Source organism: Labeo rohita, chromosome 23, assembly GCF_022985175.1.
Source record: "Labeo rohita strain BAU-BD-2019 chromosome 23, IGBB_LRoh.1.0, whole genome shotgun sequence".
NCBI classification, from domain to species: Eukaryota; Metazoa; Chordata; class Actinopteri; order Cypriniformes; family Cyprinidae; genus Labeo; species Labeo rohita.
The window spans coordinates 28,729,983-28,755,473 of record NC_066891.1 but is presented as its reverse complement, the minus strand read 5'-3'; the positions used below and the strand labels follow the sequence as shown (position 1 = coordinate 28,755,473).

The window sequence follows — 25,491 nt, the reverse complement described above, 5'->3', positions numbered from 1 at the left end:
TACACCTAGGATGGCTTGAGGGTGAATGAATCAAGGGGTAATTTTCATTTTTGGATGAACTACCCCTTAAAAATGCTGTGTCAAACTTTATTTTGCAATTCTGAGGCGTGATTGCTCTCCTCGATGACTAGTAAATCTTGAGCTCACATTCAGTACAAATAAAATACTTAAGTACTATTAAAGTCAGATGTATTAGAATTTGTGACTTGTATCTTGGAATGGAATGGTCATTTCTGCTGTAAGTTATCTGTAATTTTACTTAAGTATGGTTTTCAGGTACAGACCTGTAGATCGTTTGGTCGGTTCCAGATCAAGGTCTTAAATTGAATGTTGCATTTTCTCCTAGGTTTGGTGTGCTTTCACAAGCCAAATGTTTAAAGCTTACCAAAATGTTTATGCAAGTCATGTGTGTAAACCTGTCCTCTCATTGGTCGGAGTTTATGTTCCAGGATCTTGTTTATAGTGTGCATCTATCAAGATGCAGACTAGACTACATATATACAAATGTATACAAGCCTTGATTCCTGCTTAGCAGTTACACAACTTTGTAAGATCTTTGGTTTTCAACTATGTTTTGATGGTATGTTAGGACAGATTGCTTTGCTTTCTCACCACAAGTGAACCATTCCAGAGCTTGTTTTCAATCAGGCAGAGACCACATTGTTCAAACAAATTTGGACTGATTGTTTTGGTTTAGATCCAAATCCATTTTTTTAAATTATTATTTAAGGTTTTAGGTTTTATGCCTAAACTAACCAATAAAAAAAATGCTCTAAGTGAACCAGGTGTGATGAAGCCCGTAGTTTGTATGTTTTTGCTCCCAGACACAACATCACAGAAATAGAAACCATTTCAAAAACAGAATCCCTTGTTGCCTGCTGAACCTTTTTTAATTACAGAAACTTTCAAGATGAACTTAACTGAGGGCAGCTGAAGCAAAGACATGACTTAAATGAAGTTTGCGTTTTTTTTCGTAGAGCTGACTCCAGAGGAGAAGGCCCAGCGGGTGGCTAAAGCGATCCGTAAGCAGACTGCAGAGGTGAGCGAGCGCTGGGAGAGGCTGATGGGACACGCGGGCACCTGGCATGAGCAGGTGGAGAGAGCGCTAGATAAACTCCAGGATCTCCAGAGCTCCATGGACCAGCTGGACCTGCGTTTGACCCAGGCTGAGGAGCTCAAAGCTGGATGGCAACCTGTGGGAGACCTTCTCATAGATTCCCTACAGGATCACATCGATAAAACAACGGTGAGTGTATAAATGTTCTTATTCACAACTGCAGCCAGTATGAAAGTTCAGTTAATTCATCATGGATTATTAAATCCAAAAATAATAATTGTGTCATTCATACTGCCCCCTCTGTGGAGCAGAAGATGTTCTTCAGGATGCTTTTCAATACTAGGAAATGGGGTTGGTCAACTCTAGAAATGACAAAAAAGCACCATAAAAGATGTGTCCTTTTTGGAATATGACAGGCCCTGGTCATTTGACTTTCACTGTATGGACAAGAGCTATGTGAGCATCCAGTCATATCTCCAACTTAATGTATTCCATGGAAGAAACATAATCCCTTGTGGATTTGAAGAACACAAGGGAGGGTAAATGGTGATATAATTTCCATTTTTGTGTGAACTATTCCTTTAAGGATTATTCTGGTTAATCATTTTCCTCCCTGAAGCTATTTTTATAGTTTTATCCCACAATGACGCTGTTACACCTCTCACACATGGTATGAGTCATTGCCAAACGCTCCGGCTGATGATTTATTTAAATTTGTGTTTGGGCGATATGCAGAGATAAAGATGGTAATGTGATTTATTTCTCACTCCGCATGTATGTGTGTGTTTCAGGCGTTCCGTGATGAGATTGCGCCTTTGAAACAGGATGTGCGAGCTGTGAATGATCTGGCAGGTCAGCTGACCCCACTGGACGTCCAGCTGTCCTCCACTAGCAACCGCCAGTTAGACAACCTCAACATGCGCTGGAAACTACTGCAGGTCCTTTTCCCTGTTTTCCCTATTTTCTTTTTTTCTGTTGTTTTTCCTTTCCCCTTTTATTTCCACCTCCTTCCTCTTCCTCTTCCTGTTCCTTTCATGCAGGTGCTCTGCGTATTCCTTTTCTTTTTAATTTATTTTTTTTAATTTCCATTTTCCTTTGCCTTCCTTTCCTGTTTCCTGTTTTTTTCCCTTTCCTCTCCTTTCCTGTTCCTTTCATGCAGGTCATCCCCATACTCTTCTCCTTTTCATATTCTTACTTTTTCCCTTTACTTTCATTTACTCTTCATTTCCTTGTGCATACTCTTCTCATTTTTCCCTTTCCTTTCCTTTCCTTGCCATGCCTTGCCTTGCCTTTCATTTCCTTTCCTTTCCTTTCATTTCCTTTCCTTTCCTTTTTTTCCTTTTGTATTTCCTTTTCTATCTATTCATATTTCCCTTCCCTTCCCTTCCCTTCCTTTATTTTCCATTCCATTTCCATTTCCATTTCCATTTCCATTTCCTTTCCTTTCCTTTCCTTTCCTTTCCTTTCCTTTCCTTTCCTTTCCTTTCCTTTCCTTTCCTTTCCTTTCCTTTCCTTTCCTTTCCTTTCCATCTATTCATATTTCATTTACCTTATCCCTTTTCATTTCCTCTCGGTATTTCCTTTTCTAACTATTCACATTTCCGTTTTCTTATCCCTTTCCGTTTCCTTTCCGTTTCCTTTCCTTTCCTTTCCTTTCCTTTCCTTTCCTTTCCTTTCCTTTCCTTTCCTTTCCTTTCCTTTCCGTTTCCGTTTCCTTTCCTTTCCTTTCCTTTCCTTTCCTTTCCTTTCCTTTTCTCTCTGTGTTTCCTTTTCTATCTAGTCTGATGTTTTATTTCACATTTCCTTTTTTTCATCCCTTTCCGTATAAATTTCCTTTTTCCTTTTCTTTCCTTTCCTTTTCTATCTATTCATATTTCCTTTTTCTTATCCTATTCCTTATCCCTTTCTATTTCCTTTCCTTTCCTTTCCTTTCCATTTCCATTTCCATTTCCATTCCTTTCCTTTCCATTTCCTTTGCTTTCCTTTCCTTTCCTTTGCTTTCTTGCCAGTTTCCTTTTCCATTTTCCTTTTTTTCATTACCTGCTCATTTCTTTCTTTTCATTCTTTCTTATTCTTTTCATTCCTTCTCCTTTCCATTCTCTTTTCTGATGAATAATTCTAGTAAATCCAATAAAACCTAATGCAGTTATTCACTTGTGTCATTATCCCAGTCAGTGTATGAGAGAGTATGTTATTCTCAGAACTTGTTGTGCATGTGTTTATGTGTGAGCTTTGATAAGACTGTATCTATTTTATTCAGGATCTGTTTTGCACACTCACTGACGGTGCAGAAAGACAAAGTCTGAGTGTGTCTGGTTATTACTGTCTTTCATACACTGAGCTTTGTGCCCTGCTGTGACTGCGTGGATGCATTTTTTTTCAGCTTGTTTGTCATATTCCATTTAACAGCCAACCTTACTTTATCTCTCGCTGTCTCTGTCTCTCTCCAGGCGGCTGTAGAGGACAGGTTGAAGCTCTTACAGGAAGCACACAGGGATTTTGGACCCTCCTCTCAACACTTCTTATCCAGTGAGTCACTAACACATTTTAAAACAGCACACAACACATGAATAAATTCACACTATCATGTCAGCTTTATTTCACCGGTCTCCAGCTCTGCCTAAGGAGTAAGTGGTACCTGTTCAGGCAAATATTACTATTGCTAAACCTTCTGAAAAGACCGTCTTAGACCAGCATGCATTTCAAATAGTTAGTGGTAGTTTGGACCTGGTCTAATTGGTGGACCAATGGTGTTTACCAGCAGCTAGTGAAGTCGGTTGACCAAGGAAGTCTTGCTGGTTAAACTAGTTAAGAAGCGACATCTAAGAAACATCTAAAACATAACATACTCTGTTGACCCGTTATGCTTAAACTAGTATATATGGTTAGTATTTCATCAAATCCCTGACCAAGGGTGTTATACCAATTATATTATATATTATCCTGCGCAATTTGACATAACTGATATATAAATCATTCAACTTGTTGTTGAAAAGTCTGATGTTACTTAAGTGAAAAACCCCTTACATTTCTTACTTAATTTTCATTCTTTCATCTCTTTATTTGGGGAAAATGAAAATGTTAGCAACTTGTTTCAGTTGTTACTCCACTTTTTTCCTTTAAATATTTAATGTTCATACAATATTCAGGGATGTAATTGCTTGTGTGGAGTGTTAATAGAATGAATGTTGTATTCGCAGATTTGCCAATTCATTCTTACTGAGAGGACGAAATATTTCAAATTAATTTGATTTTAATTGGCACAAGTTTACACTCGCACACAAACGGTAACTGTCAGCCCTGAAAAATTAAGCAGCCACTGTCAGATACTGTAGAAATTCAGACACCTCAGCGCACACATATTCACTTTATCTGTAGCAAAGCCTTTGTTTAATAATTCAGAGGTTAATTGTCCACTATTTTCTGTTTCAGTGGGCTGTCAAGAGCAGTCATTAACACGCACACTCGTTTTATTCGATTAGTTTTATTGTTTCCTTTATTGGCAATGAAAATGTGGCAATAACAGTAAATGAAATAACAAGATGTAACAATAACAGTAAATAAAACAATATTCTCTCTCACCACACACCTATTACATTTTTTGTTTCAAAATATTGGCAGCAAATGGGGTTAAGTTTTCTTTTTTTTTTTTTTTTTAACTCTGCAGTTTGACACTTCGATCCATACAGTTCAGTGTTTTGTGCAATGCTGACATGAGACATATGAAAAGCTCTTTAACTTAAGACCATCACTCAGAACTTTAAAGTTGAGCCTTTGAAGTTGTAACATCCTGAATCCCATGGCATTAGCTGTGAAAGCAGTGTTGCGTACAGTAGATTCTGCTGAGAGAGCACTTTTCCGAGATACATCATCAAGAGTGAACCTCAGGAACGATACTTTAGTGTCTAGAGAAATTAAAAGAGCGAGAGTCCGCTGATATGAGCGAGATGTTCTTAATTAACGCTTCATTTACCAACAGCGTCGTGATCAGACCCCTGATCTCCGCTCTAATCAATCTTTTATTATGTGTCCGCAGCTTCGGTGCAGTTGCCCTGGCAGAGAGCGGTGTCCCAGAATAAAGTGCCCTACTACATCAAGTAAGTGCTCCCACAGACATAGCCGCACATCTCTTTCCATGTGGACTGATCTCTTTAAGGGTGTTTTCACTTTGGAGCTCTTGGAGCGGAACCGAGGCGTTTTGACACCAGCGTTCGTCTCGTTCGGGTTGGTGTGAAATCCGCTTTCTGAACTTAGAAACACACCAGCGAACCGCCCCAGAGTTTGGCTGAAACGGTCACCATTCTCATGAGGAAACCATTGCAAAATACTTTTGCCATTAACACAGTTCAGCCTAACTTTTTGAAGTAATTTGTGTGTGTGTGTGTGTGTATGTGTATATATATATATATATATATATATATAGTCAGTAAGATTTTAAGAATGGCTAAAAAAGTCTACAAAGCTGAATTTATTAAAATACAAATACATTAAAATTGAGAAATATTATTACAATTTAAAATAACTCTTTTCTATTTTAACACATATTAAAATGTAATTTATTCCTTTGATTTAATGCTGTATTTTCAGCGTCATTACTGCAGTCTTCAGTGTCACATGATCCTTCAGAAATCATTAGACTCAGATTTATAATTTATAATTATATATAATATTTATTTATAAAAAGGAAAATCTTGTTACATTATTAATGTATTTACTGTCTATCAATTTAATGCGACCTTGCTGAATAAAAATAGTAGCTTCTTAAAAAAAGTATTAACAAATTAATAAAAAACCCTCATAATTTGTAAAAATAAATAATAATAATTAATTAATTAATTAATTAATAATACTAATAATACCAATAATTAATAAATAAATAAACAAAAACAAATACATAATTAATAAAAAATAAAATAATAAAAGTTAAAAAAGACACCTTTTACTGAAATATAATAATAATAATAATAGTCTCTTTGTTAGTATCTGTGTAGTCGTGCTATTAGCACCTGTTTTTGGTCTGTAGTTTGAAATGCAGTGTGAAATAAAATGATTCTCATTTTGCACATCGGCATTTATAATGTTAAAAATAAATATTCAAAAAATCTAAATCAAATCAAGTGCAAAAGCAACAATGAACACTTCTTGGCCTGATCTAGGACCCCAGGGTCTCAGTGGAGATCAGGTTCTGTATTGTAACTCACATTTGTCATGTAAAAACAGTCAAATCTCAGCCACCATGGCAAGCCGAATTTATTCAGTGAATTCAAGCGTGATCTCACATCGTCTCTGCAGACTATAGGCAATTCCCTCAGTTACAGCTCCTTTGCCCGAATACATTGTCCCTTCAGCTAAGTGCCCATCGAGCCCCGAGAGACCAAGACAGAGAGAGAGAGAACGACTGTTGCCTACAGCAGCATCCTGACAATAGACCGACTTGGAAATCAGCCAGAAATGGAGACGGATGAATGGCATATGAATTAAGATGAAAAAAAAAATAATAGTGACCTAGAGAAAAAAAGAATACTGGCATCTGTGGTGCCCATTAAAATGCATGGTTTACAACAGTTATTAGTCACTACACTGTGATGTGACTAACTAATCTGTGATGCTGAATCGTGCCGAACAGATTGTTCCAGATCAGCAGTGCGTTACATTTTAACCCTGGAGTTTTGTAGTTGAGGAAAAGAGATGAAAGGGCCCTGTAAAAGCAAAAACAGACAAAAGCAGCCGTGCGAACGCAGGGAAGCAGGTGTGTTGTGACGAATGCCCGGTAGCTGAACTTCTTTTCCACGGATCGCTCTCTGACAGTACCCATATGGCCGTGCATATATGAATGCGACAGAGATGCTTTTCTTCCTCATCGTGTCATTTCCTGAGGGAATCTCGCTTACATTTGCACACAAGCGTTGTGTGAGGCTGCTCAGAGCCTGTGCTCTCACATCTAGAGCTGTTCTCCAGAACAAACCTTTGGTTCTCTGTACAACGTGTCCTCACGGCTCATTGGTCTTGCTGTTCTGAGGCATCGGGAATTAGCTAAGCGTATTGGTCTTCCTAATTAAAAGTCGCTGACTCTCGGCACCCTGGTAATTGTGAGGGAAAGCCATCGGCCCTCAAAGTCAGAGCTCAGTGTGGAGGGCGATCTGTTGGCCATGACAAACTGATTTACCTGTAAAACAGCTTTATAGGAAAGAGAATTGTGACAGAACTGCCACTAACAAGGTGTTTTACGTTTGGGTGATCTTTAATAAAACACCTCTGTGGACTAAAAGTGAAAAGAATAAGCAGTTCTGTTTTTGCATTCACACTGTTTCTGGCGTTAAATCTGGATTCAGATCTCTTTTGTTCCTTTTCTTTGTTAGAAGAAAAACAGATGAATGAATCTAATGCTCCTTATAGCATAAAACTTGTTTGCATTGATGATGATGATTATGATGATTATGACTATTATTAGTAGTAGTAGAACTTGATATGATATATGTAATCCTGGATCTCAAAACCAGTCATAAGTAGCACGGGTATATTTGTAGCAATAGCCAACAATACATTGTATGGGTCAAAATGATCAATTTTTCTTTTATGTCAAAAATCATTATGATATTAAGGTCATGTTCCATGAAGATGTTTTGTAAATTCCCTACTGTAAATATATCAAAACTTAATTTTTTATTAGTAATATGCATTGCTAAGAATGTCATTTGGACAACTATAAAGGTGATTTTTGTTAATATTTTTTTTTTTTTTTGCACCCTCAGATTCTAGATTTTCAATCTCAATTTCATAAAATTGACTCTTATGTCTGGTTTTGTGGTCCAGAGTCACACATGATGCACTGTACACATATACAATTATTTTAATATTTTTTCTATTATGTATGTTTGCTTTATATAATGATATTACAGTAAAATTAGAATTAATATTGTATATTTTATAGGACATTATTATATATTTTGTATTTTATTACACTACTAGTCAGAAGTTTTTGAACAGTAAGATGTTTTTTAAAGTCTCTTCTGTTCACCAAGCCTGCATTTGTTTGATCCAAAATACAGCAAAAACAGTAAAATTTGAAAATATTTTTGCTATTTAAAATAACTGCTTTCTATTTATATGTTCAAATGTAATTTATTCCTGTGATTTCAAAGCTGATTTTTTAGCATCATTACTTCCGTCACATGATCCTTCAGAAATCATTCTAATATTCTGATTTGCTGCTCAAAAATCTATTATTATTATTATTATTATTATTAATATTATTATTAATATTGTTATGTATTATGTTAAAAACAGCTCAGGAGATTTTTTTCAGGTTTCTTTGATGAATAGAAAGTTCAGAAGAACAGCATTTATCTGAAATAGAAATCTTTTGTAACATTTTAAATGTCTTTATCATCACTTTTGATTAATTTAATGCATCCTTGCTAAATAATATATAAATAAATAAAAATACTGACTCCAGGCTTTTAAATGGTATAGTGTATAAATGCTGATCTTTGGATATTTCCGTTCATCAGAGAATCCTGAAAAAATGTACTCAACTGTTTCAAATATTAATAATAATAATAATAATAATAAATGTTTTTGAGCAGCAAATCAGCATATTAGAATAATTTCTGAAGAATCATGTGACACTGAAGACTGGAGTAATGATGCTGAAAATTCAGCTTTGATCACAGGAATAAATTACATTTTTTTTTTAAAAAAATATTAAAATAGAAAGCAGTTATTTCACTGTTTTTGCTGTACTTTGGATCAAATAAATGTAGGCTTGGTGAGCAGAAGAGACTTAAAAAAAAACAAACAAACAAAAGAAACTTGACTGGTAGTGTATGTATAAACAAAAGTATTTGAACATTATTATCTGGACATTTGAACATTTCATTACTATGAAAATTCTTGCGACTCACATGAGTGAAATACTGGCTCTTCTCCACGGGAAACCACAAACTTTTTCTGACACACAAATACTTACGCTGACTCAAATAATCAAACATTAATTGGAGAGATCAAAGGGATGCAGTGTGTTTGAAACTAGGGAAGAGTGTGTGTTGGAACGAGCTGAGTTTTCATGTCAAGTGAGGGTGATGATGATGATGACGATGAAGAGGAAAAATGCCCAAAGAGACAGAGAGAGGCCAAAAGTAAGGAAATGTATTTTATCTACTAAGTATTTTGTAGAAAAGCATATTTCTGTAATTCTAAAGACTGTTTTGTGAATATAATGAGTTGAGTAGAGTTCATGTTTATTCATCAGAGTGTGTTCAGAGACTCGCTCCCTGGACTTCAGAGAGAGAGTGTGTGTGTTGAGATGAGAGAGCAGCAGCTAATCCTGTAAGCAGCTCAGCGCTCTCAGTGAAACACCTCTCACATCCTGTAGTGTAAACCTCTGCCTCCTGTTTGGGATGCAGAATGTAACCAAGACGTTATTTAGTGTGTTCTTTATTTATTTATATATATTTTTTATATATTATATTTTTTTCTGTGCTTTAAACATTTTCTCAGTTTTTTTTGGGGGCAGTTTTTTTTTTTTTTTTTTTTAAGCAGGGGACTAAATTGATCAAAAGTGACATTTAAAATGTTCAAAATAAGTTCTTTTGTTAGCTTTTTGTTAATCAAAAATCCTTTAAAAAGTATCACAGTTTCCAGAAATACAGGAAGCAGAGCAACCGTTTTCAACATTGATGATAATCAGAAATGTTTCTTGAGCAGCAAATCACAATATTAGAATGATTTCTGAAGGATCATGTGACACTGAAGACTGGAGTAATGATGACAAAATTCAGCTTTGATCAAAGGAATAAATTACATTTGACAATATATTCAAATGGAAAATAGTTATTTGAAATTGTAATAATATTTCACAATATTTCTGTTTTTACTGTATTTCTTAATCAAATAAATGCAGCCTTGCTGAGCATAAGAGACTTCTTTCAAAAGCATTACTAAATCTGGCAGCCCCAAATTTTTGAACACTAGTGTAAATAGCTATTGCAGCACTTGTTGGAAAGTAGATACATACTCTTCACAGAATATTGCTGTAGACAATAAGGCAGCTTTTTTAAAAACTTTTTGTTAAAGGGGTCATCGGATGCTAAGTTCACTTTTTCATGTAGTTTGAACATTAATGTGTGTTGTCAGTGTATGTACAAATCTACCCTATAATGATAAAAATCCATGCAGTGGTTCTTAATTAATCTGTAAAAATAATATCCCCTTTTTCAAATCGAGCCGTTCTCAGATGCTTATCGCTGTGGCGTGCACACCAACAGAGGCTGCTCCCACAATAGTTGATTGACATGAGCGTCTTACCTCAGACCAGCTGTCACAGTCCAGTAACTCCTTGTTTCAATGCTAGAGCAGGGATGTAAGTTAGACAAGAATATCTCTGATTGAGCGATTGAGGTGTTGTGTTGCTGGATGTAATAATGAACATAGTGGTCGTCATTTACTCTGGACATCTGAGCTGCTGAAGATGCAGTGGATTACGTTTGTTTGTGAAGGGAATGCACCTCCCGATATACATATATCCGTCTATGTTCGCGTGAATCATTCATGATCCAGCTTCACTTACAGCAGAAGTGAGTGTAAGTTTTTTTTTTTATGAATCTTTGCGATCGTTTAGCAGCTAAATGCGGCTAAAGTCAACAAGATCGTCACTCCACAGAGAGAAGAGGGGCGGGTTGAGCAGAGCTCATTTGCATTTAAAGGAACAACCCCTTAGAATGAGATGATTTTTGCTGAGCTCATTTTGACAAGATAAAAAGGGCGTTGTTTTACAAAACCATTAAGAATTTTTAATCAAAGTATATTAGAGACTTTTCATTAAGACCCTAAAGAATCATATCAACTTGTGGAAGATGGGCATCCGATGACCCCTTTAATCAAAAAAAAAAAAAAAAAAAAAAAACAGTTTCCACAAATATATGAAGGAGAACAACTGTTTTCAACATTGGTGATAATCAGAAATGTTTCTTGAGCAGCAAATCACAATATTATTATGATTTCTGAAGGATCATGTGACACTGAAGACTGGAGTAATGATGTTGAAAATTCAAAAGCATTACAAAATCTGGCAACCCCAAACTTGCCGCTAGTGTAAGTATCCATTTCATTGCAGCACATGTTGGAAAGTATATACATACTCTTCACAGGATATTGCTGTGGACAATAAGGCAGCTGACTATAGTTTTGTAGATGATGATTCACAAATTCTCTGTTGTAGAGCAGTGCTATAGTTGTTTATTTCACCTGTTTGTGGTAACCAGTTCAATTACGGCCCCGAGCATAACAGCCCTGAACACCGCAGTCCCCACTGATCCCGCTGAAATTCAATTTATGTGACAGAACGATCATCCGCCATCACCTGGCTCCTCGCATGCGTCAGTAAGGCTGAGCCCTGAACGCCCATCAGGGTCTATTTAAAGCTACACGTGTCTGTTGGGTCTGGCTGAGACGGACAGGCTGAGACAGTTTGAGCCGTCCGGCGATAGCAGCGGAGCGGAGAGGACCCGCTCATCAACATGTGAATGAGTCATGAATGAGATGATGAGATTCACTCAACACCTGCTGACAGCCTCTGTCCCAGCATCCCTCAGGAGTCCTGCCATGTCTGTCTGTCCCTGCCTGTCTCTGCTAAACAAGAACTCAGTCAGACGTAGTCTTGCTTGCTTGCAGGTGGAGAAGAGCAAATCTGACTATAACCAAAAATGAAAATTGCCATGCCGTCCCAGGTGTGACTTTCTTTCTTCAGAACGCAAATTTGATATATTTAGAAATGCGTTAGCTCTGTAGATACAATGAAAGTGAATGGTGACCAACTTTGAAGTTCCAAAATGGCAACGTGAATGTAATCCATACGACTCCAGTGGTTTAATGCACATCTTCTGAAGCGATCTGAGCAGTTTTGTGCTGAGAACGGGCCAAAATTGTAACTTACTGTATAAATCTTGATGTCTTTTTTTGGCAAACATGATTTCATGCTTGATTACATTTTCTGGAGAAAATATGAAAATATGAGTTGCCCTGATAAATCTGGGAAATGCATTTCTAGGAAGATCTGTGTGGTGGTTACGCACTGACCCAATTCAAAAAAGCCCCTTATGTTATTGTAATCTCTATATATGGCTCCAGGCTCTAATTTGAACTGTTTTATCATCTGTCAGATGAACATTTCCATCCAGATCACTTAATAAAAATAAAACTAATAGCTCAGGGGTTTGTTAAAATCTTAAATATAAGTAATAGTTTCTTATGAAACACAAATTTGTTTTTCTCCACAGGGTGCCGAATCCCATATTGAGCTCATTTAAATCACTAAGGGATTTTTGTTTTATTAAGACCAGTGCATACCATTTTGGGCACAGTATTGCCATCTGAGACGAATTTCTGTGATTTTTAAGGGATTTCTATTCGCAGAGTCTTTGATCACATCGCATAAGCGAGTGATTTGAACACCTAAAAAAAATAAGCTCACTAGTGTGTAAGCGTCGAACGCATCTATCCATGCTCCCGTTCACTCAAGACGGAGCAGAAAATTATGTATATCTGGGTCTTTAGCCTACAACAAAGTTCTGGCAGTGTCGGAAAATCTGTGCAGTCCTACAGTGTGACAGGTCTTGTGGCTCATGTACACTGAAGAGATAGTAGAAAGGTGCCTCGCTTCTGTCTGGCAGGGAACGCCACATAGAATCGTGCTATGTCTGACTCCAGAGGCTGTTCAAAATGCAAAAAAAAGATTTTTATTTAAGAATGTGAGTACAAGGTGAGGAGTCTGCTGTGCAAACACTGCAGGGTGTTCATGAGTTGATGAAAAGCTAATAATTATTGAATTGCATGAAAAATTTAATAAGCGGGGCTGCACAATTTGCCAAAGTAAAACTGAAATTGTGATAATGCTCAGTGTGATTATCAAGTGAAAGGCTGTGACTTAAATAAACATGTATGTAATAGTGCTGTCAAATAGATGAATGGGGATTAATCGCATCCAAAACAAAAGTACATACACATACGTTTGTGTTTATTTGTATATTTGTATATATATATACATATACACATACACAAACTTACATGTATATATTTAAGAAATGTATGAAAAAAAAATTTTTTTTTCATATATATATATATATATATATATATATATATATATATATATATATATATATATATATATAGGGTGTAACGGTACACAAATATGACGGTTCGGTATGTACCTTGGTAGTAGTTTTACAGTTTGATATGATTTTGGTAAGCAGGGGTGAAAACTAAACTTTTTGTTTTCTTTCTCTTCTCTTCTCTCTTTTTTTTTATATAAATAAACTTCATTTACACTGCACAAATCTGCAGCACGTTAACGGCTCTGACACAGCCACCGAAGCTGATCGCGTCCACTCTAGTCAATGCTTGTGTTTATACTAGCACATTTCTGAACCGTCCCAGCGATCTGTCATGCCACACCAAAGACTGTCAAAACGGCATTTATTGTTTGAGTTTCCTGGAAAAAACAAAAAATGCTGTACTTGTTCGATACAAATGCGTACTGAACCGAAAGACCTGTACCGAAAAAATTCGATATGAATTTGTGTACCGTTACAACCCTAATATATATATATATATATATATATATATATATACTACATAATATATACAGGCATGTGTGTGTATTTAATATATATATATATCCATAATGCATACATATATATTGTGCAAACACAAACCTTTATTTTGGATGCAATTAATCGCGATGAATCGATTTGATGGCACTGGTATGCAATTCCCTTTTCAGAGTAAAGTATGACACTATATTCATTTACACTCATGCATACACTGTGATGCACTGTTTTCAGCATCTCAGTTCACAGTTGTGCATGTGCTGATTCTTTAACATGCGTTTACAAGTACATTCACTCAATATTTACACATAATTTCCAACATTTTTGTTGTCAAAAGTTTCTAGCGGTGTTTTAACTGTGTTGTGGGAAAATAAAAGCTTGAGACTTTGAAACGTTGAAAGTGTAGAATTTAAAGAGGAAATTAGATGCAAAATTCACTTTTACTTGGTTTTTGCATATAAATGTCGTAGCATTGTGTGGACACAACCACCATACAATGAGAAAAATCCATTCAGTCTTTTTTTATTTAATCCCAAAAAAACCTAAACAGTCTCAAATATCAAGCTGTTTTGATTTTCCAAGCAAAATGATGTCATACTGCTCAAGGTCCGCCCACGACCACTGACAGACTATTCCATATAACATATCTCCGCCCTCAACCAGTTGTACGCTGTCTGCCATTTTGTAAACAACAAGAGTCTTTATTTTCTCAGAGCCACTGAAAACGAGGTCAATTAGTTTTGTTTTTGATGGTAATGTGCCAAAGAAAAAAAAACAGGTGAGGGGCGGGGTAAACAAAGCTCATTATCATTTAAAGAGACATGCACTGAAATAAGTCACTGTGAACAGAGCTGTTTTTGACAAGATAAAAAAGGTATTGTTTGACTGTGTAAAAAAAATTGGAAATCACTGACATAAGAGATTTGAAATTTGTTGGATTCAAAATGTTGTAACTTTGTTAATTCCAGGGATTTGCCATATAAATGAAAATCTGGCATTTCCATTTGGGGAAAAAAAAAAAAAAGACCTACGTCCAGTAATCACAAATACTGAGAAAAGTAGCGGGTACAGAATAGCTGAGTGCTCTCATGTGCTGATTCATCAGCTCTCTGCACTGTGATTTACATCTGAGTAATAACGACCAACGAGCCAATTACACACTATTTCTGATTGGCTAAGTCTCATCGGTTTCCAGAAACTTGTTCATGCTAATTGCCGTTCCACCACTTATTCTATTTCTACACATGTGTCAGACTTAAGAGGGAGAGAGGTGAGCATGTAGTGGCAGCTGAGTTAGTGAGGTCAGTGGACGGGACGCTCCTCCAGGCTTTTGAATGGATCTGTCAGGTTGCATCTGACCCGAACGAAATTAAATAGATAGCACAGAGTCCAGTCCACACACACACGGTCTGAAGCGATTTAACACACGTCTTCCTACTTCTCTGAGCTCTACCTCCATTTCTGCTCCAGACCTTTATCTCATCCGTTTCATTCCAGTGCTATTTTTCTTTCGTTTCTCATTCAGCTCAGTCGTTTACCCCCAAACCTTTTTGTGTTCAAAATAGCATCTCTTTCACAAACGCACACACAATAACAAGAGACGGTGTGAGTTGTATGGGTGTCGAGAGTCAGATTGTCCCTCTCTGTTCTCTTTTGCAGTCATCAGAGTCAGACGACGTGCTGGGACCATCCCAAGATGACCGAGCTCTATCATTCTCTATGTAAGTGACACAAACACACGTACGGAGATTCAAGTCTGAACGGCCCCTGAGAGCAGCTCAAGTCTCACCAAAATCCACAGCTGAATAAATACTAGACAGCATCCATCCACAGGGGCCTGCTGTCTGTGGAGGTGTGTCTGTGTTTGCCGTCTCTGCAAGGCAGGAAACCTCCAGAGACGACACACACACACACACACACAAGCACAAGAGAAACTATTCAGAGATGACATAAACAAAATGTGATGGGTGTCAGTTTTGTGTTTGGTTCCTTATTACTTTTAAGGTTTTTGGAGAATAAAATGTCAAAATTTAGGTAAAATAATGTTTGCATTGTCATTCAGTGTTACACAATATTTATGTAAAAATTACAAAACATGCTTATTCTGAATTGTACATATTAAAATATATAAAAGAATAAGGGAGCATATTACATTTTATTGTTTTAGATTAGTAAAAAATTCTTACTGACAAAAGGCCAAAACCTAGGATAATGGAAAAATTTAAAAATGTAGAATTTCATCTAATTATTATTTGGAGAGAAAGTGTAATTTGTCTTTCAAATGTCATAAATGTAATTTTGTTGTAAATTATGCCTGAAGATTGTTACACTAAATTACATTTTAGATAGTGTCCTCTTTATTATAAATATATAATAAATATTTATATTTATTATATATTTATTTTTGCTCAGAAAAACAAAAACAAACATGCAATTAACTCTTTATCTTTTTATTATTTATTTTATTTTATTTTTATTATTGTTTTATTTATTTATTTAAATTTAAAGCAGTATTGCATTTATTGTTTTTATGCTTAAACCCTTTTTCGTCTCTCTCCATTATATTGTTATTTTGGTGTTATTTACATAATATTATAGTATGTATTAATCTTGAATTAGTTTTTATTTTTAATATTTTCTGTTTTTATTTTAATTCTAGTTTTAAGTTTTAGTAAATGTAAGTGCTTTTGTCATTTTAGTCTTTGTTGCTATAAATACTTTTTAATTTAATTTAATTCAGTTTAATTTTAGTAATTTTAGTACTTCAACTTAAACATATTGGTAACACTATAAGTTCCCATTAGTTAACATTAGTTAATGCATTAACATCGGACAGTACATTTGTTACGGTATTTATTCATCTTTGTCAAAGTTAATTAATAAAGATACGTCTGTCCATTAAATAATTTTAACAGATGCAACTTTAGATTTTAATAGTAGTATTACAAAATTAGGAAAAATATTAGTAAATGTTGAAATTAACTTTAGAAGTTTTTATTGTAGGTTGATGTTAATTGTTTGTTTTAAGTTGCTTAAATTGATTGATTGATTTTTATAATAATTTACCATAAAATATGTTTAGTATATATTATAATTATTTTACATTTTCTAGTTAATAAAAACAATTTTAGTAGTTTTAGTTAACAGTAACATTAAAAAGTAAGGCCAGTTATTACTCTTTTGTTGTTGTTGTTGAATATTATATGTTAATTTTAATTATATTTGAGTCAGATTTTGGGCCAGGTTACGTTGTCTAATCTAAAAATGCTAATACACACTTTCATTAAATGTGTTTACATACAACAAAGCGCTGATAGCTATAAAAATAATACTAGAAAACCATGTTAGCGTGATATTTTACAATTAGCTTGCAGATTATCTTCAGTCTGATGTCAAGTCTGATATGTGCGCACAAGACAAGCCCTCAAAGCACTTAAAGTTGACAGATAAGACACACATCTAGGTGTATTGATCATATTTTGACCTTTTGCTAACAAGAACCCACTTCAACCTGTTAGATGACCTTTACATTTTTTGACATGTTCGCTTTAACCGACGTAAGAACATACTTGTAAACGCTCATTAACACAGACCTTTTTTTGTAAGTTTTTGCTTTTTATCTTCTTGTTGTTGAGAAATACTTAATGAAATGCTGCTGTTTCTAACTCAAGTTGAGTTTGTGCATGTAAATTGTCTCTGTGCACTGCTTATGGATTTCATGTGTCACGAATCATTAAAAATAGCAGACTCACATAAACAATTCATCCGTGAATCTAACATCTTTGTCGCACACACACAAAATAGAAAAAAAAAAACCTTGAGCTTTCCTCTTCAGACTCGGTTCACAGGCAGTTCAGTTCAGTTTACAGTCTTTGTGTTATAAACTTTTATGTTACTCACTTTTCTTGCACTTTCTCTTTCTGTTTGCCTTTAGCTGATCTCAACAACGTGCGATTCTCTGCATACAGGACGGCTATGAAGATCCGCCGGCTACAGAAAGCCCTCTGCTGTAAGTCTGTGTGTGTGTGTGTGTGATATGATTAGAGCTGCACGCTTGCATCGTCTCACTCCATCGGCTCAATTTACTCCGAGAGGCCCAATTAACAGCACAAAGAGAACGAGTTAGGAGCGCGTGTGTACGTGATCTCTTCCTCTGCCTACATGCTTCACGTCCTCTTCATTTGCATGTGTGTTTGTTTCTTGAGTTGTTAATTGGTCTCATTAAAAAGTGGCATCCAAAAATATGGCATCCATCGCTCCATCAGAGATGAATAGTGTTGATGGTTGACGCTGACACCGTGTCCTGACGGAGCGTGACGCGATGAAGTGACAAGCCATAAAACTTGCATGTTAATCGGGATGTTTGCCCTAACCGGCTGTGACCGCTAACAAGGCATTCTGCCGGTGGCTTAGTTTCTATTTTGGTAGCTTGGCCCACAAAGAACAATGCTTAACATAACTGTATTTTGAACATCAGATGTGTTCTGATTGGCCGTTTTTGTTTTAGTGTGCACATATTAAATATTACATGATATGCACTGATTATGCTAATCATGGCTAATATATGGTAACTCCTACACTTTTTGTTCATCAAGATAATCTTGAGAAACTCATTTTTGGACTAATTTCTGCAGCACTCTGTTGGCATGTAGAACTTGAGCCCAGGTGCTGTTCACAAAGAATGCGAGACAGCATCTTTTAACGTTTGACACATCAACTGATGTATGTAGAATGCATTAAATTTCAGAGAGGTTCTGTGGTTGTTTGTCACATTCATACATTCATATTCGTTCTTAAAACACGCTATCAGTCAAAAGTTTTAAAAAAATGAGATTTATTTGTTGTTGTTTTTTTGTTTTTTTTAAGGAAATCTCTTCTGCTTACCAAGTCTGCATTTATTTGATCCGAAATACAGCAAAATCAGTATATATATATATATATATATATATATATATATGTATATGTGTGTATATATATATATATATATATATATATATATATGTGTATATGTGTGTATATATATATATATATATATATATATATATAAAATCAGTATATTTATATATATAACTATTTAAAGTAACTGCTTTCTATTTGAATATATTTTCAAATGTAATTTATTCCTGTGTTTAAAGCTACATTTTTAGCATCATTACTTCAGTCTTCAGTGATCCTCTAGAAATCATTCTAATATGCTGATTTGCTGATCAAAATCATTTATTATTATTATTATTATTATTATCATCATCATCAATATTTACAACAGTTGAGTAATTTTTTTAGGATTCTTTGAATAGAAAGATCCAAAAATCAGCATTTATCTGAAATAAAAAGCTTTTGTAACATTATACACTATAGCATTCAAAATCTTTCAAAATACTTTTATTTAGAAAGGATGCTTTAAATTGTTCAAAAGTGATAATAAAGGAGTATAATATTACAAAAGATTTCTATTTCAGATAAATGCTGTTCTTCTGAACTTTCTATTCATCAAAAAAACCTTGAAAAAATTCTACTCTTCTACTGTTTTCAACATCATAATAATAATAATAATAAATGTTTTTTGAGCAGCAAATCAGAATATTAGAATGATTTCTGAAGGCTCATGTGACTGGAGTAATGATGCTAAAAATCCAGCTTTGAAATCACAGAAATAAATTACATTTGAACATATATTCAAATAGAAAATGGTTATTTTACATAGTAAAAATATTTCAGAATTTTACTGTTTTTGCTGTACTTTGGATCAGATAAATGCAGGCTTGGTGAGCAGAAGAGAATTATTAAAAAAAAAAAAAAAACATTACAAATCTTACCGTTTAAAAATTTTGACTGGTAGTGTAACTTGAAAGCAAACTTTAAAATTTAAGTTTTGACTTTACAAGATTATATTTAGTTTTCTGTGAAAATTGCATTGCATTGCTAATTAAAAAATATAATCAGAACTCTATTATTTTTGTATAATATTCCAGTGTTCAATGCAATCATTTTTGTGTAAATTGTAAATAATAGTAAAACTATAAAACAGATTAGTCTATGTAGTAGCGTAAGAGAACCTCTGTCACGCAGTCCTATTCACAGCCACTTAATGACATGCATAAAGAAAGCACTTCAAGATTTAACAGCATCTGAAATTTTAACTCTAGTAGGAAAAACACAGTTAGAGTTCAGTTCAGTTCATTTCCAAACTATTTCAGCAATGCATTAAAAAAAGTGATTTACAAACATCACTTAAGCTCAAAACAAAGTTCACTTAAGTTCATTGATATACTCAAATGACATTTCCCTTAAATAATTTGTTGCTACATAGTCACTTGGTGGTAAATATGCCCTTTAATTAATATTTAACTACTTATTTTTAATATATGTTCTCAGTATTTCTCTTGTGCATATGGGGGACAGATACGTCTGATCTTTTCTCATGCCCCAAAAATTGCAGTGATAAAGTCATAGAACATTTAAATCTGTATTATTTCGGCTTTTGTTTGATTGCTTTGTTTCTGTATTTGTTTAAGTACTTACATTCTCTTATTTATATCTGCATTGTAGGGTATATATTATTTTATTATATTTAAAAATATATGTATTATTTTGCTCCTATATAATATCAGTATATTCCTTCTCATTGGAAAACACACTTTTAATCTGTTTAAGAACAAATGCATTAATAAAAATGGGAGAAAAGCTCGTTAACAAACATTTTTCGTCATGGTTTTTCATCAGTTAAATAAAAACTAGTAAGTGTTTGCAGTTTGTTGTAAAACAAAACATCGGAGTATCTTCAAGTTCTGTTTACCACAGGCTTTATTTTACTAATGAATTGAAAAGCCTTGTTATAAAAGCCCATAGTAAATTCTCAGAGGACCCCATGGTGAATTAGTCTTACACATGATTTGATTTCAGTGAAGACCAATGTTGTTTCTGTCTCTGTGTCTGTGTCTCAGTGGATCTGCTGGATCTGAGCGTGGCTCAGTCCATGTTCCAGCAACACAAGTTGACGGTAAACTCGCAGCAGCTGACGGTTCCTGAGGTCATCAACTGCCTGACGTCTGTCTATGACGGACTGGAGCAGGAACACAAAGACCTGGTCAACGTCCCGCTGTGTGTGGACATGTGTCTCAACTGGCTGCTCAACGTCTACGACACGTACGTATTACACGCTGTCCCTACACCAGACATGTGGCGTGTTATGACACAAAAAACACTCACGTTATAATCCGGCTGCTGTCGGCACAGCTAGTGCCTAATGACGCGTGTCTGTACTCAACGAAAACCCTGTTACCATTTTTGGCACAACTGTTCCAGTCATTTTATTTTCCACGTCCATTTGAAAATGTGTGTTTTGATTTAGAAATATCATACTGATTGCTGATTGCTAAAATGTTTTTATTCATTATGTATCTACATAACATCAAACTCGCATCAAAATAAGTTCAGGATATGTCTTGTGTGCATATTATGAAGCCTGTTTTTGCCACTGTGAAAAATAAATAAATAAAACAAGGTAATTGCAACTATTTATCTTACAATTCTGACTTTTTCCTCAGAGAGAAATAATGTCAGATTAGTTAGATATGTGTAATTCTGACCTTTTTCTCAGAATTGCAGGTTTACAGCTTGCAATTCTGATTTATTTTTTATTTTTATTTTAAACAGATCTAACTTTATTTTTCAGAACTGCGAGTTTAAATCACAATTCTGACATTTTTCCTGCAATTGCGAGTTTACATCTTGCAATTCTGATTTTTATTTATTTATTTATTTTTTAATTCTCACAATAACAACTTTACATCACACAATTCTGGCTTTATTTCTCAGATTTGCAAGCTTAAATCTTGCATTTCTGACTTTTTCTTGCAGTTGCGAGTTTATATCACACAATTCTAACATTATTTCTCAGAATCACAACTTTATTTCTTAGAATTACGAGCTTAAATACCGCAATTCTGACTTTTTCCCCACAATTGTGAGTTTATATCACGCAATTCTGACTTTATTTCTTGCAATTGTGAGTTTACATCTTGCAATTCTGACTTTTCTTGCAATTACGAATTCACATCACGCAGTTCTAGCTTTATTTCTCAAAATTATGAGCTTAAATCTTGCAATTCTGACTTTTTTCTCTCAATTACGAGTTCACATCATGCATTTCTAGCTTAATTTCTCAGAATTGCGAGCTTGAATGTCGCAATTTTGACTTCTCGCAATTCTGACTTCTTGCAATTGTGAGTTTACATCTTGCAATTCAGATTTTTTTTCTCGCAATTGCGAGTTTACATCACCCAATTCTTCCTTTAATTTCTCAGAATTGTGAGCTTAAGTCTCGCAGTTTTGACTTTTTTCTCATGATTGCTAGTTTACATCTTGTGTGATGCTTATAAATACAAGTGGTAAATTCAGAATTGATAACAGAGATGTAAACTGACTTTTTTCTCACAATTGTGAGTTTATATCACTCAATTGCTGGCTTAAATCTCGCAATTCTGACTTTTTCTTGCAATTTAAAATTGTGTCAAAACTGTGAGATTTTTTTTTTTTTTTTTTAGTTCAGTGGCAGACATAGGTTCCATAGTGTATGCAGTTGTGTAAATAATAAGTTGTTTCACTATTCTGAATATTTCTAATGTCAGTGCATTTCCGTTGTAAATCCGGCCGGGAGACAAAGAAATCCCCTCATTTTGCCGAAGGCTCGCCCGGAGCTCACAGTTGATTGATGTGTTGTGTGTATTTCAGACACCTTCAAGCTCCGACCTTGGATGCTTCCAATATGGACGCAGTGTTATACAAACTAAACACTACTGAAATGTATTCCCTAATCGATAATGGGCAAATATGTAGTATTGTCATGTGCTTATTGCTGCCTCTTTTTCTAAGCCACAATGTGTTTTGTTTGCCACAGGGGTCGCAGTGGGAAAATCCGAGTTCTGTCCATGAAGATTGGACTTCTGTCTCTTTGTAAGGGTCATCTGGAGGAGAAATACAAATGTAAGCTCATTTGGTCTTTTTCTTGACAAATACAAAACCAAAAATATTTTTCATTTCCACACTAAAAAAAATCTGTAACAAACATTCCATAAACAACATAAAAATGACTATAAAACAATCCAATATACATATCTAATAACCAAAATAAATTAAGAATGATTAAAATCAGTAACATTTTATTACTTGATTTTGACAATAAATATCATTGATGCACATGTAACATATTGGTATACACTTGTGTCACATAAGTGCTGTTATTTTCAGCCAAAATTAAACGTATTCAATTTTAATTTCATTATTTTGAATAAAGCTGAAATTATTAGATAAAAACCTAAAAAACTTAGAAATGTTGCCTTGACAAATATTACTGAAATAAATGTAAGTTGAAGTGCTAAAATTAGATTGAAAGATACTTGAAAAGCTAAATACTTTAAAAAAAAAAAAAAAAAAAACTAAATTGACAACATAACCAAATTACTTAAAAATTATGTACTTTAAAACTAATTCAAAATAGTCAATGCATGCTATAATAATGTTTAATTAATACTGAAATTGCACTGTCACATTTTGTTAGTCCATCACCTAATGTAAAATTTGTCCAGAAATCTGTCACGTATTTGTGTATTAACATCAAATATAGCTGTGATAAGGCTAAACGTAGGTTCATTATTTTTGCTGGTTGAGGTTTTTGTTTGTGTTTGCTGATAATTTGAATATCTACTGAATATTTTGCTGTTTGTGCCCTGCAGCATTGTTAGATCACATTGTACAAATCCCAGCCTTATCCCTTTTAATTAATGTGTTTGTGAAGCACCGCAAACCCCCATGATGCTCTGCCCCTTTTTTCGGTCCTGTTTTGTTTCCAAAAGCACAGTCTTCTGAAAGCACAGACTGCACTCCCATGATAGGCTTCCTCACGTAATTGGGCTTTTTGCTCTTTTAAGTTCTGGCTCATCACAGGAGTCTTTACTCCTCTGAGTGATCAAAACTTGCAGTAGTCAAATCCCTGCACTGGTTAGTTTACAAGCCGCAGCAGTGATTGTTCTTCAATGTCTAAAGTACCGTAGACAGACCAGAAATGACGTACGACGCTTGTTGAGATGGAAAACATGTTTTTTTTCCATTTTCGGTCAGCAGTTTGAGGTTCACTCGGTCCGGTCAGCACTTTGTAAAGCAGAGCTGAGTGACAGACAATCACAAACGCTTTGGTGCCGGTTTTGTTCGCTGACCTTGAGTTAACACAGCGCACTGTGAAATACAGTCTATGTGACTTTAGTTGTGTGTGTTGGAGTGAGAATAGAGTTTATTGAACTGCTCTGATGCTCTCAGGACAGAGGGCTGGAGTTCAGTGCTGTGTGTGTGTGTGTAACAGCTCTGGCAGGGGTCTGCTCTTGATCTGGTAATCAAGGTCATCTCCGTCCCTGAGCCAAGGTCGGAAAGAGAGAGATGGATGAAAAGTGATGGGAAATGACATTTATCATTAACTGAAGGACTTTTAGATTGCTTTACTGTGTAGTCTGTTCATCTACATTACATTTTCAACCCTATGTAGATTACTGAAGGGATTGCTTTAAATATTCAATGAAAAAGGAAACTAAATTATCTTTTTTTATTTTTCCACATTAATGATACATGCTGGGAAGCATTTGAGCTGGGTTTGAACACTCATATAAGTGGACGGAGAATGAACTAATACTGTTATGAGCTATGGAATAGCGGATATTATTTCATAGAGCGACAGCATGTTTTATTCATACAGTTTAACAAAAAATTTAGAAAAGCTTTGACAGATGCGACTCAATAATATGTGGTCCTCCTTTTTTTAAAATATGTAGTTGGATATTTGTAAAAAAAATAAACATTGTTTACTTGAGAAATGGTATGGAGATATTGCCTTTAGCATCATAAAAAAACTGTATTTTCCAAAATGTATTTTCCACATCTTTCTGTGAAATAATGATGATCAGAAAAATGTTTTTGTTTTGTTTTTTGACATTTTGTGGGGTAAAATGTTAAACTCATTGAAAATGTACGTCTATCTGTCTAGCTATCTAGCAGTATCTAGCTGACTGTCTGTCTGTCTGTATGTAGCTGACTGTCTATCTGTATCTAGCTTACTATCTGTCTGTCTCTCTGTATCTAGCTGACTGTCTATCTGTATGTATCCTGCTGTCTAGCTGTCCGTCTGTATTTAGTCAACTGTCTATATGTTTGCCTGTCTGTCTGTATCAAGCTGTCTCTCTGTATCTAGCTGACTGTCTATCTGTCTGTATCTTTCTGACTGTCTATCTTTCTGCCAGTCTGTATCTTGCTGTCTGTATCTGACTGTCTGTCTGTCTATCTGTATCTAGCCGACTCCCTATATGTTTGTCTGTCTCTCTGTATCTAGCTGACCGTCTGTCTTTCTGTCTGTATCTAGCTGTCTATCTGTTTGTTTGTCTGTCTGTCTATCTATCTGTCTGTATCAAGCTGACTGTTTATCTTTCTGCCTGTCTGTATATAGCTGATTGTCTGTCTGTCTCTTGCTGTCTGACTGACTGACTGACTGACTGTCTGTCTCTAGTTGTCTGTCTGTTTTTCTATCTGTCTGTATCTATCTGACTGTCTATCTGTCTTTTTGTATCTAGCTGTCTGTCTGACTGTTTCTAGCTATCTGTCTTTGTCTGTATCTAGCTGACTATATGTTTGTCTATCTGTCTGTATCAAGCTGACTGTCTCTCCTTCTGTCTGTCTGTACCTTGCTGTCTGTCTGTCTGTCTGTATCTAGTTGTCTGTCTATCTGACTCTGTCTTTTTCTAGCTGACTGTCTATCTATCTCTCTGGATCTAGCTGACTGTCTATCTT

At 35.0% G+C, this 25,491-nt stretch overlaps 1 protein-coding gene across 9 annotated transcripts in view; it reads left to right on the top strand.

Moving 5' to 3' along the window:
- The window catches only part of LOC127155073 (utrophin), a 280,024-nt gene that overhangs the window by 191,870 nt on the left and 62,663 nt on the right, over positions 1 to 25,491 (top strand). For all 9 annotated transcript variants that reach the window (XM_051097036.1, XM_051097040.1, XM_051097038.1 and 6 more), the window contains 8 exons: positions 978 to 1,246; positions 1,849 to 1,995; positions 3,508 to 3,586; positions 5,094 to 5,154; positions 15,322 to 15,383; positions 17,597 to 17,671; positions 20,607 to 20,808; positions 22,562 to 22,647. In XM_051097036.1, the coding sequence (XP_050952993.1) occupies positions 978 to 1,246; positions 1,849 to 1,995; positions 3,508 to 3,586; positions 5,094 to 5,154; positions 15,322 to 15,383; positions 17,597 to 17,671; positions 20,607 to 20,808; positions 22,562 to 22,647 (981 nt within the window). The remainder of the gene's footprint in view (positions 1 to 977; positions 1,247 to 1,848; positions 1,996 to 3,507; positions 3,587 to 5,093; positions 5,155 to 15,321; positions 15,384 to 17,596; positions 17,672 to 20,606; positions 20,809 to 22,561; positions 22,648 to 25,491) is intronic.